This window comes from Dipodomys merriami, unplaced genomic scaffold (genome assembly GCF_024711535.1).
Source record: "Dipodomys merriami isolate MVZ:Mamm:240054 unplaced genomic scaffold, mDipMer1.0.p SCAF_45, whole genome shotgun sequence".
Classification (NCBI taxonomy): Eukaryota; Metazoa; Chordata; class Mammalia; order Rodentia; family Heteromyidae; genus Dipodomys; species Dipodomys merriami.
Genome location: NW_027206013.1, coordinates 6581462 through 6596809, shown reverse-complemented (window position 1 = coordinate 6596809; position 15348 = coordinate 6581462). Strand labels below are relative to the sequence as shown.

The 15348-nt window shown below is 52.0% G+C and overlaps 1 protein-coding gene across 2 annotated transcripts; it reads right to left on the bottom strand.

Annotated features, from left to right (window-relative positions):
- Positions 1-169: 169 nt before the first annotated feature.
- Pes1 (pescadillo ribosomal biogenesis factor 1) lies at positions 170-13854 on the bottom strand. Of its 2 annotated transcripts, none has more exons than XM_069994531.1 (15): positions 13751-13854; positions 10703-10782; positions 9900-10053; positions 8620-8729; positions 6356-6527; positions 6190-6279; positions 3970-4086; positions 3797-3871; positions 3507-3596; positions 3252-3382; positions 2971-3096; positions 2706-2890; positions 2151-2320; positions 1893-2054; positions 170-598 (listed from the first exon to the last, which is right to left on the bottom strand). In XM_069994531.1, the coding sequence occupies exons 1-15, from the start codon at positions 13772-13774 to the stop codon at positions 515-517; spliced, it is 1770 nt and encodes a 589-aa protein (XP_069850632.1). In that variant the 5' UTR covers positions 13775-13854; the 3' UTR covers positions 170-514. The 2 variants fall into 2 exon arrangements, with proteins under 2 accessions (XP_069850632.1, XP_069850633.1); XM_069994532.1 differs by having other exon boundaries at positions 1893-2051.
- Between the last annotated feature and the right edge of the window lie 1494 nt (positions 13855-15348).

Genomic DNA, 15348 nt, shown 5'->3' with positions numbered 1-15348 from the left:
GCCACCATTCTGGTCCCCCTAGACCTGGAGAGATCCTTGTACATCCAGAGAACTCTGTGAGTATCTGGGCCCATGGAAGTCAAACCCAGAGCTGGGCCAGCCTGAAGCACAGAACACCAGGCACCCCTTTCCAGCCCCAGAAAGCTCCCCATCAGAATCCAGATGGCTCTTTAATCACAACATTCAGCTCTTTTAATACAAAAGCTTTACACCATTCCCCCATTACAGTACCCTGAGAATTGGGTCCAGTGTGGGTGGGGGCTGTGGAAAGCCAGGGTGAAGAAGGCTGGGACAGGGCCCCAGTCCCTTATGCTGCAGACCCTCCAAGCACAGGTCTGGGTTGGGCACAGAGGCTTCCTCTGCCCACACACCCAGCCCGACAGCTCAAAGGTGCCGGGCTGGCTGGGGGTGGGAGGGTGGGGAAAAACAGGTGCTGGTCTGTCACAAGCCCGGCTTGCCCCACCACGTCCTGCTGCTGCAAGTCGGCCTCAGCCCACTGACAGGCTTCCCGCACTCATACAGGCCTTGCCTTCTTGGCCTTCTTCTCGGATCGCATGGCTTCATCGTGGGCTTTCCGTTTCTCTGCTAGTTTATTGGCCTGTGAGGAAGAAGAGAGAGATCAGGCTGAGTGTGAAGGTCAGGGGCAGGGAGGACTGGCCCCTAAAAGCAGAGCTTCTAGAAAAGCTAAGAAGCAAACCACTACAGGAAGAAACTAGACTCACCTCAGGTGAGAAAACATTCTCCACCCCTGGCCTTACAACTCCCTATCATTTTATGATAAAAACCTCCCAGGAAGAGAATGAATCCAGGCTCCCAGAGCTGAAGGAGTCTCTGCAGTATATGGCTCCACTCAGAGAAAGTGAAGCCACAGGCCACTGGGTCTTCACTAGGGGCTGACAGGGAGGATAAAGGAAAGTCTCCCTGGGGCCACCACGGTGCAGTTACACGCCAAAGAATTCAGCCTGCACAAACAGCCACAAGTGGGCAGAGGCTGCCCCAGCATGACTGAAAATGGAAAATGCCCTACTCCCAGGACAGGACGGGTCACAGACTGCACAATGTCACAGAGGAAAGCAGAGGACAGGGAGCAGAGGGAAGCATCAGGAGTGTGGTTCAAGGTCAGTTCAGGGTTAAAAAGTTTGCAGAACCCCATCTTAACCAAAACACTCGATATACATACAACTGTGCTTCCCTGTCTATATGGGAGGTATAAATAAGAGAATCACAGTTCAAGCTGACCTGGGGAAAACCACAAGGACCTACTTAAACAAACAAACAAACAAAAAACCCTAAAAACAATATATAACATGACACTCCTCACACAAGAAAAACCTTGGGGCTGGGAAGGTGGCTCAGTGGTAGAGCGCTTGCCTTGCATGCATGAGGCCCTGGGTTCGATTCCTTCAGCACCACATAAGCAAAAAGAAAAAAGCCGGAAGTGGCGTTGTGGCTCAAGTGGTAGAGCGTTAGCCTTGAGCTGAAGAGCTGAGGGACAGCGCCCAGACCCAGAGTTCAGGCCCCACGACCGGATCCCCCCCCCCAAAAAAAAAGAAAAACCTTGGGAGTTGTGACTACTAGCAAGCTCAAAAGCAGGGCTGTGAGCCAGTTATGTGTCATCTGTTACAGAATTCTGGGGCATATAATTGGTTTTAAGTAAACATGTGACTTGTGAAGCAGAAAAAAAAAAAAAAAAAAAAAGAGTAAGTCTAACAGCTCTAACAGCAACCTCTCAAGTCTGCCAGGATAATGGTTTCCAGACCCGAAACTCAGAACAGCTGAGAGAAGTAAGGGACTGAAGCCCTGTGGGAGGCAAGGCCCTGGGGTGACCCCAGAAGAAGGCACCAAGAGAGTGCCCCATCTGCCCAGGCCTGCCAGGCACAGCAGCAACTTGCCTCTCGGATTTTCCGCCTCTTGCCAAACATGATCTTTTGGTAAAGATACTTTTCCCGCTTCTTCATCATCATGATGGCCAGGCGCTTGGCCTCACTCTCTTCCTCCTGGGCTAGCCGCTGCTTGTCCTCCAGCTTCACGGTACCCGCCATCACCCTGGGCTTCTGGGGACAAAGGGCAGGTACTTAGGACACAGCTCCAGCCCTTTTGTGCTTCCACGAGCTCCTGCCCCAGCAGGGTCCCAGCCCAGGACCCCATACCTTTCCCCCGAGCCTCTGCTCCTCCATGGCTGCCAGCTGGGCTTCTTCCTCCTTTTCGGAACTGGCCCCCTCCTCTTCATTTTCTTCCCCTTCATCACCATCGTCTTCACTGTCTTCCTCTTCTTCCTCATCCTCTTCTTCCTCATCCTCTTCCTCCTCTTTTACGTGTTCTACACATGGCAGATAACATCTTAATACCCTGGATACCCACTCTGTCCTTGTAGCATGAAGCTGGGCCCTAATGTCATCAGCCATTGCTGAGACAGCTCTGACTGTCCCTTTCCCGAAGGCTCCCCTGACCCCTCCCAGAGTCTCAGGGGAGCTGCCTTCAAAGGAAACTCCAAGGCTCTCAGCCCTGCTGCCACCCCCAAGCATTCTTGCTGTCACCCTGAATGTCAACACATGACTAAAATGCAGATGTCCCTTCTCACTGCAGAGGCAGCTGCTGCCTGCTCTCTTCCCTGACCTCTGCCAACTCCACAGCAAAGGGAAATGGCCAGCACGGGGCCCAGGCCACCCTGGGGAGCCTGTCTGCCCCAGCTCCAGCTCACTCACCTGGCCTCTCTCCCCGCTGCAGAGCCAGCAGCTTCAGCTTCTCAGGTGGGATGTAATCTCCCTCCTTCTCAGACACGAAGGGTGACAGGTGTGGGGGCAGCTGCACCCCGGGGAAGTACTCAGCCACAGGGAGGAGCAGCCGGGCATTCACAGAATCAAACACCCATTGGGGCTGCACGTAGTACCTGGTTAGGTGGGCAGCGAAGGTGGGTCACAGGGATCCAGCAGGGGTCCCACCCACTGCCTCCAGGGGCCTCAGGGCTACCTGCCAATGACAGATGTTTGCTGTCCAGGCCGGTCGACAATCTGGTGGGTGATGCAGGAGTCTGTGACATCATAGGTGGCCCCGATGCACAGAGACTTGTCCCATGACACTTCTCCCCCAAAACTCCTGTGAGCACCAGGTAAGTCCAGGCATGAGTTATGTGCCCTTGGATACACGGGCTGCCTCCAACTTTAGTTCAGTTCCCCAGGGTGCACCTGCCCATCCCCACCCCAGGTCCTGTCTGTTCAGGGCCCTGCCCACCCAGCTCTCAGTGGGAGCACCTGATGATGAAGGCCAGGGCCTCGCGGGGGACCTCACGGTTTAGGAAAAACTTCAGGCCCTCAAAGAGCTTCTTGTGTTTTTCCTGTGCCTGGAGCTCCTTCCTGCGCTCCTCCTCCTGTGTGGCCATCTCCTGTGGAGGGGTCAGGGCTGGGGTCACCAGGACTGCCTAGCCTGTTGGGGGAAGGGCAGCCTCCAGGTGCCTCCCCCAGGCCCCATCCTGCCCCTCTGGAAGGCAACGTGGTGCTGGTGCTCACCCCATCAGCAGGAAACTCATCGGCCTCGGCCTCCTCCTCCACAGCAGGCACCACCACTCGGGCCAGGCTGGCACTGAGGGCCGCCAGTTTCTACAGGAGGAAGCAAGGTGCAGGACTGCATGATGGCCAGTGGGGGAGAAAGCAGGGGCAGCTCCGAGCCACACACGAGTCTGGGCTCTTTGGGTGGAGCCTGAGACACCTCTCCTGGCCAAGCTACCTCCCACTGGAGTCAGAACCCCAGAGTGCTGGGGTCAGGGACCACCAACCTGAGAAGATGCAGCCCCTCTTACCTCTATAGAGCTCTCGGAGTCCAGGGCATAAGTGGCCTCGCTGGCCTTTGTCTCTGCTTGGACCTGACCCTCGAGCTAGGGGACAGGGGAAAGGTCAGAAGGAAGAAGACCCCTGGGTCTTTACTTTGGGGTAAGGATTAGGGCTGGGCCCAGGCCCTGTGAGGACCAGGTACCTTTGGAGGGTAGTGGAGGTTAAGTGACTGGTAGAGGCGGAAGTTGACGAAGCCCAGCAGGGTGGTGTAGAACTCGGTGAAAGTGGCCATGACCCTGTAGTCCACATCTGTCGGGTGCTAGAGGCACAGGAGGTGTGTCAGCAGTGAGCACAGGGCTGAAGCTGCACTGGTCCCACTTCTGACATTCTGGGCACAAGTGAGGCTCTAGAGAAGGGTCTTAAGGGCTGGAGTATGCAGATAGCAGTGCCTCTAGACCCTCATGTGGGTGAGAGGAAAGAGGAACGGATCATGCTCCTCCCTCCTTGTCTCAGCCCAGCTTTGAGAGGCTGCCTTCCGAGACTGGGACAGCCCAAGCCGTCCTTCCCCTATCCATTCAACGTCTGCCCAGAGCTGGGAAGGCAGCCATGCCAGAAGCAGCACAATCCACAGGGAGAAGAGGGGTGACAGGCCTTGGCTAAGGGGCCTCAGAAAGCCCAGCCCAGAGCCGGATGCTGGTGGCTCACACCTGTAATCCTAGCTACTCAGGAGGCTGAGATGTGAGGATCACGGTTCAAAGCCAGCCCGGGCAGGAAAGTCCATGAGACTCTTATCTCCATAAACCACTAGTAAACTGGAAGTGGCTCTGTGGCTCAAGTGGTATAACATTTGCCTTGAGCTGAAGAGCTGAGGGATAGTGCCCAAGCCCAGAGTTCAAGCCCTATGACCAACCAAAAAAAAAAAAAAAAAGCCCAGCCCAGGTTGGTGGACAGGACTCGATCATCCACACCTGAGCTTGATGAGGCTCAGATTTCAGTGACCCTTCTCAGGCCCAAGCCTGTGACCTGGACTATCCTTTGAAACCAGAGAGGCTAAGCCAGCACTGCTAAGGCCTGGGAATGTCAAGACTACTAAAGACCACATCATCTTGACTCCTGAGTGGCTGCTCCATCTTGCTGCCAGGTGGTGGCCTGGGCTGTGAAACTTTACCTGGGCAGGTGAACACCAACATCATTTCCCATTGCCCTGGGCAAGGAATCCCTTCCCTTGAGGCCCGGGGCCCCACTGCTAGGCACCCAGACTGGCTGCTCCATTAAGGAGCAGGCCAAAACCCCTACAACACCCCAAGACTAGTCATACATCCTCAGCCAAGAGGAAGCCCTGGCAGCAGCATGGGCGGCCTGTGCCCTTCCCCCTTGTGCAAAGCCAGCTGTGCGGAGGCTGGTCCTCCACTGGCCCTATTCACTACCCAGGAGGGCAGACAAAGACTAGTCTCAGAACATGGGGGTGGGAGATCAGAGGGAAGGCTGGAGAGGGCCAGAGAGGAAGGCAGGAAGGAAGGAAGGAGAGAAAGGATGGAGGGGGAGAGAGAAGGGCCACAGGCTCTGGCTGCCCAATAGCCTGTCCCAAGTAGTGGGAGCAGGGACTGTGGAGTGCCAAACCCATCTCTTATGCACAGACAAACTGCAGTCTCACCCATTAAGCAGCTCAGTGACACAGTGCTCAGGACAGTCAGAGCAGCCCTTATACCCTGAGCAGTCTGGGGACTCAAGAGGCTTGCTCTGAAGCTCTGACAACCCAAACGATAAATAAGCCCACCTCTCAGCCAGGCCAGGGGCACCTGTGCTCCATGGATGGTTCTACTTCCCACTCAGTGGTGTCAAGTGCAAATACACAGGTAAGGCAATCAAACCAGTAAAAGTCAGGTGCTTCCAAAGGAGGCCAAACCAGGACTTCTGCAAGGGGGCCCTGCCACACTCCCAAGACTTAGATCAGTAAGAGGCAGAGCCATGACCCCAAAGACTTATTAGACCAGTATGCAGCAGCCTCTCCTGTAAACAGCTGGAGTGAAGACACTTGGCTGCAACTGTTACTGACAGAGTGAGGAGAAGACTAGCCTGGGCACTGCTGCCACTCGACATCCCTAGAGCTGCTCCCCTGTCCTATGGCCTCCAAGGGCCAGGCTCAGGCACTTTCAAGATTTCTTTTCCCTTAAACCCTCACAAGGCCTAGTTCTAAATGAGGCATAGACAAGTGAAGGAACACGGTGGCTGCTGGAGCTGACAGGACTGGGTGTCTGAGTCATCTATATCACCCCGACAACCCAATAGTGAGTCACATGACAAGGGTGCTCTTTGGCTGTGTAGCAAATTCCTCATGCCATCCCACGCCACTCTAACCATCAGGAAGCTGGTGCCCGCAAGCCTCCCTCCTCCCCACGTGGCCTCCTCAGGGCACACTCACATCATGGGAGAAGGCGTAGGGTGTGATCCACACTATAGGCTGCCCCAGCACCTCAGCCTGGTAGTAAATCCCTTTGATCGATAGGAAAACCTGCGGGGACAGGAGAAGGTATGAAAACTACCAGGTGGCAGGGAAGTGGAAGACCCCCCAGGGTCTCCTAGGTCACCTTGCGCAGGGCACGGGCAGCGATGACATAGTGCAGGAATTCCACACTGAGGCGGCGGCAGAGCTGAATGGTCTGCACGTGGCATTTGCCTGTCCGGGGGAAGGTGGAGAAGAGGAAGCACATGGACAGGGCATCATCCAAGTCTCGCAGAGCATCAATGAAAGTGGGGTACCTGCCGGGCACAAAGGCAGTACTCATGAGCTTGCTTAGCCAGACCTCCTCACCCCACCCTACCCATGATGACCCCAGAGGTCCTGTTCCCAGTCCAGGCCTTGCCACGCCACTTCCTGGCTGGAGCAGCAGCTACTTCCCACAGCTGGTCATAAGGAACAGGACACATCCACTGAGCTCTGAGGACCAGAGACATCCTGGGGTTGGGAGCCTCAAACCCTGGCCTTGACCCTTTGCATTTGATGTGAATGTTTGAAGGTAAACTACTGGGAGATCTAGGGTAGAAAATGGGAGGGTGCCCTAGTGGGCCAGGGAGGAGGGTGGGCTGCTGCCCCTGCCCCTGCATCTAGGCCTGGCCACACATGACCACTTTAACCACACCCTTCTGGTTGGCAGAACCAATTAGAACCAGGGCAACAATGCCAGAACTGGGCCCTAGGCCAGGAAGAGTCAGAGCAACACGTGTGTCCAGGACGGCTACGGTCAATGAGGCCAAGAGAAACACCCTGGGAGGCTGCCAGCTAAGGGACAGAGGTGTGAGCACAAGGAATGACATGGATTCCAGTTCCACACTCAGCCATGACTTCCATCCCTTAGACTCATTTTCACACTGCTGGACCAGATCGTTGCAGTTCCCTGGAGATGCCCTGGGCACAGTTGGACAGCAGGGCCTTCTAGCCTCCCTCCCTCCAAACTGCCTCCCAAGAAGCCATCTTTAAAAAAGCATTGTAAGGCACCAGAGGCTCACACCTGTAATCCTACCTCCTTAGGAGGCTGAGATCTGAGGATCAAGGTTCAAAGCCAGACCAGGCAGTAATATCAGTGAGACTCTTAACTCCAATTAACCACTAGAAAACCAGAAGTGCAACTATGGCTCAAAGCAGTAGAGTACTAGGCTTGAACAAAAGCCTCTCAGAACAGCAATTTCATAAAGGATTCTGCAGGGCACAAGGTCTTTCCAAACCCAGATGGTATCAACCACTGCAATGACTAAGAAGAGGGTAGCCAGGTCCTGAGTGGATGAAAAGCCTACAGAAACTCAGGAGGGGAGCAACTGGAGATCTGGCCAGAGCCCTGGGGCAGGGTAGGACTTCACTTGGTCCCCCCTGGAAGTGTGGCAATAAACCCAATGCCTCAAGCCACCCACAATTTCTGAACCCCTTGATTTTCTTTCTCAAGCTCCCATCTGACTAGGGAAAGGAGTGCCACCTGGATGCCCAAGCCCTTGCTTTTTCCCTAACTGTCCCCTAAGACGCAGGCAGGACAGGAGCCACCATCATCTGCTAGTGCTGAGGACTCACTCAGTCTCAGAGAAGGAACACGGCTGTGGCTGGACAGCTCGCAGGTCACAGAGCCAGAGTGAGAACACCAGCTGTCCATGGCCCATGGCCGATCTGCAAGCAGCCAAGCCCATCCACCCTGGAGCTGAGTGTGCCTGGGCCTTCAGCCCAGAAGAGAAAAGACATAGCACTAGGGCTTCTGGACTTCACCACTAATGAGGTTTGGTGCCAATTTGTTCTGTCTTCTGGGAACTATTCTGGGCACTACAGAGTACTGAGCAGCAACCCTGACCTCTACTCCCTAGATACTCACGGCACATACTTGTTCCTTAAATTATGGGAACCCAAAGTGTATCCAGACACTGTCCCTGGAGGGGCAAGATCACCCTGGCTAAGAATCACTGACTTCATCAACGCAGAACAGAGGCTCACGAGAAGGCTGAGCAGAGGTGTCTCAACATACTTTAGGGTCTCAGCATGTACCCCACATGAAGCCCAGAGCACTGGTTCTCTCCCACCACAGAGCCTTTGTACTTGCTGTTGCTTGGAACATGCTTTTCCTGGCTGGCTCCAACATGTCCCTCTGCAGAGACCTCCTTTGACACTGTAACCAATACACTGCCTGCAGTTCCCTCCTGGCTGCTCAGAGCCCAGGGCAAGCTACGATTACTATGGCCTGCCTTCTCTGAAAGGCTGAGAGCTCTGTGAACAAGGTCTTGGTTTGCCTCTCATGGTAACAGTGCTGGGACAAAGCTCAGATACAAACAGACCAGCAGCAGATTTTTTTTTGGGGGGGGGGGGCACCCAGCTTACCGCTCCTTGACAATGTGGTCAAGCTTGTAGTTGGGCTTGTTATCTTTCAGGCGTTCCACGGTGTTCCACTCACTCTTCCCATAGGCCTTCCGGAGCTTCCGGACAAACACCTGAAAGAGGAAGGGACCACACCAATGCTGGGCCAGGGGCTACTAGCATGGCTCTTCCATGGAAGATGGGTGCATTCACAGGGAGCTCAATGCCCTCTGACATCAGCCAATTATGGATCCCAGAGGCATCCATGGTCCCAATCAGAGCCAGACTAGGGCACCCTTTCATGGGTGGACAATGGGAGGAGGCGAAGCAGAAGAGGGGCAAGTGACCTGCCATTGAGGCAAATCAGGATCCAAATGGATGGCCTTTGTCCCCAAGTCCTCTCTGCTCACATGAAACCAGCTGTGGGTCTCTATGTGGTACTAAGCCATCCAGAAAAAAGCAGCTGAGGCCAGCTGTGGGGTAAGTCTTTCAAACCAACAGATGTCTTCCTTTGAAAAACTTCTGTTCAGGCCCAGCCCTAAGGCCCCTCAACAGCTTAAACAGCACTTAGGATTACACAGGGCAGCTCAGGGACAGCCACCTCCCTCCATGGGGAAGCTCCTTCTAACATGGAGTTTATGTGGCTGAAACATCCAGCCAATGGTTGCTGCCTAGTCTCCCGTGCACCACCAGGTGGCACCCCTCCTCAGCCAGACCCTGCTCCCAGTCAGAAGGAGTATTCTCTCCCTTCTTTCCGTCCTTTTTTTCTTTTTGCCAGTCCTGGGGCTTGAATTCAGGGCCTGGGGAACTGTCTCTGAGCTTCTTTTGCTCAAGGCTAGCACTCTACCCATGAGCCACAGTGCTACTTCTGGCCTTTTCTGTTTATGTGGTACTGAGGAATCGAACCAAGGGCTTCATACATGCTAGGCAAGCACTCTACCACTGAGCCTCCTTCCCAGCCCTGCATTCTACTTTGTTAGTCTACTTTTCATCATTTACATTTGGTGAATATAGGTTTCTGCTGCCCTATGGTGTTTGAGCACTAATAGTCTCTAGCTGTGGAATGGAATTCTGGGTCTTCCTGAGAGCCACCTCAGGAAGACCCAGAATAAGAGCTGTGTCTGTGGGGAGAGAAGGCACCAGAAAGCCCCTAAAATAATACCCTTTGTGCTTTGGAAGCAGATAAGGTCATAAGATACCATCCTTTTGATGTAGAAGGCTTGCTCTGGGAGGGAAGCAACCTGCCCAAAGTGCCAGTGAGTTCCAGAGGCACAATGGGGATGCAGCCAGACAGAAGAGCTCACCTTGTATTCCCGGAACTTATTGACAATGGGTTCATGGAGGAGAAACTTGATGTCTTTGATGAGGTAAAAAGTCCGGGCTGCCGTGGAACCCTTGTTAACTTTCTTCTTATGCTTGGGCTCATGGGGGTAAATGCCCTTCAGGATGCACAGCCGTCTGGAATATAGATACCATTTGCAAAGTGAACTCAAGAGCCCTGGCTATCGTGCTGGAAAGCAACGGGGTACAGGGAGCGGGGGACTCTGACTTTCTTTGGGCAACTCCAGTCCTAGCTCAAGTCTGCCCATCACAGGTTCCCACCATATACTGCAGATGTGATGAGCAAGAGAGGAAACAAACCGGAAGGCACTTAAGCCAGGAAAGGCCTTGCTAAGAAATCACCATTTCAAGCACATAAAACGTACAGGGACAGCACCACAAGCACAAAGGCCATAAGGTCATCATTAGTATGGCACGTGTGAAGGACTAAAAGTGGGTCAAGGGAGGCTACAGGGTCCCAGTCAGCTTGATGACATGGCCTGCAGGCTGTAAAAAGTCTGGACTTGACTCTACAAGGTGTGAGCACCCCTGCCTAAAGAATCAGAGGCCTCTTCTACCAGAAGGAAGGAGAGAGTGGCAAAGATCCTTTTCTCTAGCTTCCCCTGGGGCCATACCTGACCGGACAGCTCAGTCAAGCAAGGCCAGGAGAGAAAGAGGAGCACCAGGACCCCAGACAGTGTGGCAGCTCAGGGAAGGTGGGATGCAGCCGAGATTCCATGTGTGCTTGGCTGCCCCAGCTCCCATCTCTACTCCTCTCCGACCTCACCTGAAGTCAGCCAGGCTCAGCTGAAGCTTCTTCCGGGCTTTGTTCCGGGTGATGTAATTGGTGGCAGAGCCTCGTTCATACTTGGGAAGGAAAAACACAATCCTCCATCAGTAACACTATCAAGGACTGTCTTCAAATTGCAGGCCTACAGAGTTCCACAGCTCTTGCTCTGCTAAGTGGCGAAGATACTTCTAGAATGAGAATTACTGTAGGAAGAGAGAGCTGACCTGCCTGAAAGAGCCTTCCTGCACCATCCCTGGAGTTGTCAGCCTCAAACACATACAACAAACCACATGATGTTGGGGACTATGAGGTTGCCCAGAACCAGGTGCTGAGTTAAGTACTTAGCACTAGCTCAAACACCAGCAGGCACAATTAGTGATTATCACACTTCATTTAGTCAAATCCTATCCCTCTGTGAGGTGGATGCCACTGAATCTGTTTTAACGGAGAAAAGAACAAACCTGCCCCTCCCCCCCAAGTCATATGGCTTTTAAAGAACTGAACTGGTCTGGATTCAAATTGAGGCCTGATTACAGAGCCTGCACACCCAGTCACTAAGGCAGTGTTCTCCATTTCCCACTACACCCCCTGCCTCACCACCACCAAGAGACTTCTTCCATCTTTCCTTCCACAGAGCCCCATGAAATGTTAATACCATGTCTTTACTCTAGACCTGCTTCTGTAATGTGGCTCTTGTAAAACCCATGAACCACTGCCATGCCCATCTTTGCTCCTTTAGGGGTGTTATCATCCGGGATGAAAATACATGCCTTAAGCCACACCTTCTCCCTTTTTCCATCCAACAATCACAAGTCCACTACCAGGCTGAGAGCATTTGGCTAAGTGCTGTGCGGGTGGCCTTGTGTCTAGCCACCCCAAGAAGTAGGTTGTATCAGGTGCTAAGATGCTACTTCACACTCATCTGTCTCCTTTGGAGGTGGCAGTGTATTTACTGTACCAGAAACCCTCAATGCCAACCACCTCACTTCCTCTGGAGGCAGACAGAAGTCTATGGCCCTGGTCCAGTTTTATCTACAGTCAAAGCCTTGATGGGTTATCAATACAAAACACACCATTTTTTCCCTTCCCATATTCATTAGTGGTTACTAGGATCAGGCCCAAGCGAGGTCCTACAAATACAACAGTAAACTGTAGATCTGTCTCTTGCACTTCAGTTCTCAATATAAGTATCTTCTAATTTGCCCATGCTGTATTATCATTGACACATTTTCCATTTTACATCTTTATAACTGCAGGGGTCAGCACTGATTTCGTGTTTAGTTGTGAGCTGGGTTAAAAATAAATTGGCAACAGAATCTTTCAAGTTGAAAGGAAATGCCTGAGCCAACTACATCTTTCTCACTCCTGTCCTCTACCATCTTTCCATGCCACCAAAGTGATCTCCATACAGCAATAACTCCTTTCAAAAAGTTAGGGGTGGGGGGTCGGAAATAACACACAAATGGAGGGACAAAGGGTGAACAAATGCAGCAGTGGTACTCACTAGACACTATGTTGAAAATAAACCATACAGCTTGTGAGTGGGGATGGGAGGGAAAAACTAGGATACAGCAAAGGAAGGGGACACTGTCCAGAAAGAAATGTACTTTTACCTGACTTTTGTAACTGTAATCCTTCTACATTATCACCTCTAGGTGTGATTTCATTTTGGTTGATGTCTGCTGCACTTAGAACAAAATCCAAGCTAGGCCAGATACATGACTCGTGCCTGTAATCCCTTCTAGCTGGGAGGCAAAGATCAGGAGGACTGCAATTCGAGGCCAGGCCAAGGCAAAAGACCACATTTCAACCAACAAGCCAGGTGTGGTGCAGGCGTTTAGAAGGATTGGCCTGGACAAAAAAAATACAAGTCCATAAGGGAAAAATACAGCAAAAATGGGCTGAAGCTGTGGCTCAAGTGGTAGAATACTTGCCTAGAAAGCAGGATGCACTGAGTTTAATACTGCCAAAAGACACAGGTAAGTAATAAAAGGCTTAGCAGATGACACTCTTCCCTTAGATATTATATCCCAGCTATGTTGATGCCTTTACAAAACCTTGTACAAAGTAAGCTTTTTCCTACCTTAGTACCCATTGGCAATCTAAGCTCTCTCAGGTACCAGAACCCACCCAAGATGTTTGGCCCTTCCAGACTTTGGTTGAAATGTTACACTTTGAAGAAATCTTCAGTTAGTTAATGCCCCGTAGTCAACACCAGTATCCGTGGTTGCCTGCCATACCTTCACCCCCAGCACACTTGACAATCTGTGATCATTGTATTTGGCTGTTTATTTTTGTGTCTTATCTTCCCAGTGAGGTCGGGGAAAGCAGGGACCACTTCCTATAGTTTACATTTCCATCCCCAGTGCTCAGGGCAGGGTTTCTAGTTCAACTGAAAAAAAAAGAGAAGAAAAAAAAGAGAAACATTCTGCCAAGATGACTTCCTGTAGTGGAACTCTAGAACCCACTGGTGACATTCGTTAACCGTCTTCCTGCCTGAGGGGTGACGCTATGAGGTAGCCCAATTCTCACCATTTTTCCCACATAAAGAACTCTTAACTCAGGGGGTCGGAGGCGTGGCTCAGATCATAAAGAGCCAGCCAATGAGAGAAAGCAAAGCAAGGGTCCGATATTCGGGTCCCGGTCTCCGGAGTGAAAAAAGAAAAAAAAAAAATCCAATTCAGGAGGCTGAGATCTGGGGCTCGCGGTTCGAAGTCAACCTCGGCAGTTACGTGCGTGAGACTCTTCTCCAATTCACTAGCAAAAAGCCGGAAGTGGCGCTGGGGCTCGAGTGGCAGAACACGAGCCCTGAGCAAAAGAGCTCAGGGACGGCGGCCAGGCCCTGAGTTCAAGCCCCAGGACCGGCATAAAGCAAAACAACAACAGCAAAAACGCGACAACGTTTTCCGATTCCACCAAACGGGTAACTGGCCCTGCCCTACACTCGAGAGCCTTCCGGGGCCGTCTCCCGTCGCCCTGACCCTCTTTACGTCCTGCGAGGGGCTCCGTCACTGCCTGGAGACCCCCCACGTCTCTCCAACGCACCTTTCTCTTTTCCAGGCCTCCCATGGCTCCACGTTGCGGGGCCTAGAACGAACGCGACGGCCACAGACAGCGCCACTTCCTCTTGCACGTGTGCGGACCGGGGAGGGCCCCCAGGACCCTCAACGCGCCGGCGGGGTGGGCTGTCCAGCAATATGCCTGTAAGAATCCAGAGACAGAGACAGAGCGGGAGGGGGAGTTTTCACCCCAAAAAATTACCAAAAAAAACCCCCTATAAACACAAATAATTTTGACTTTTTTCTCACTGCCTACCTGTTATAGAAAGTTTAAACAACATGGAAGGGTATCAGGCATTTTAGCAAACACCCTAAGGACGGCGCCTTGTGACACTATGAGCCGCATTGCATGTTGGATTGGAGTGGGGCGGAAGACTTGGAGCTAGCGCGGTGTCTTCTGGGATGCAGAGGGGCGTCCAACCTGTAGGTTCCGCTAGACGACAGCTTTGTTGTTATGGCAACGGTTGCTAGGCGTCCTCGGAGCCTGGCTTAGGCAGCGGTACACAATTTGCTTTTTGCCTTTGGCTTTGCTCTTATGAAGATAAAATCGAGCAAAAGCACTCTGTCTCTCACAGGGGTAGGAAGACCAGAGGTAGTGGCCCATGGGTTGAAAAATAACGGAAAGTCAAGCAGAGTTAGAAAATTCATGATTTGGGGCTGGGAAGGTGGCTCAGTGGTAGAGCGCTTGCCTTGCATGCATGAGGCCCTGGGTTCGATTCCTCGGCACCACATAAACAGAAAACGCCAGAAGTGGCATTGTAGCTCAAGTGGTAGAGCACGAGCCTTAAGCTGAAGTGCTGAGGGACAGTGCTCAGGCCCCATGACCGACAAAACCAAGCAAACAACCATGGTCTTAAGTTTTATTTTTAAACTAAAAATTATTCCCCTCCCTCCCTCCCTCCCTCCCTCCCTTCCTTCCTCTTTCTTTGTTTTTCTTTTTTAAAAATTGGCATAGGTCTCTGGGGGTGGGCTCCATGATAGTGTGTGCCTAGCAAGCACAAGGCCCTGAGTTCAAGCCCCAGGTACCATCCAAACAAGAAAAAAAATCAACCAGAGCTGTAGGCATGCCTCAAATAGTAGAACACAAACATAAGATCTTGAGTTCAAAATCTTTACCACCAAAAAATCAAGCCTAGTCTCATACAGCCTGTGAAATCACTACAACAGGACAGATATATATGTCCTTGGCCCATCCACCTGTATGGATAATCTTGTAATTGTATGACCCCCAAATGATATTATAAATATCCAAATGGCCCTTGATGGAAAAAATGACTCCCCATCTCTGCTGTGAGACACAGATGGTAAGCATTAGTGCATTAGTGAATGCTTGTTTTGAACACAGGACCTCTTGCTTTTTTTTCTCATTGATAGAGCTCTTAGTACTTCCCTCCTCCACTTTTTTGTGTGCTGGTCTTAGGCATGAGCCACTGGTGCCTGGATCAACTCTACTTCTTACAGTTCCCTCTGCTCTGTTTCATGAAAAATTAATGTGGGAGTCTAGGTCAATGCTAGGAAGATTCCAGTTTGTCAAAAGGAAAGGTTAGGCAGGTACCTGATTAGCTCACATCTGTAATCCTAGCT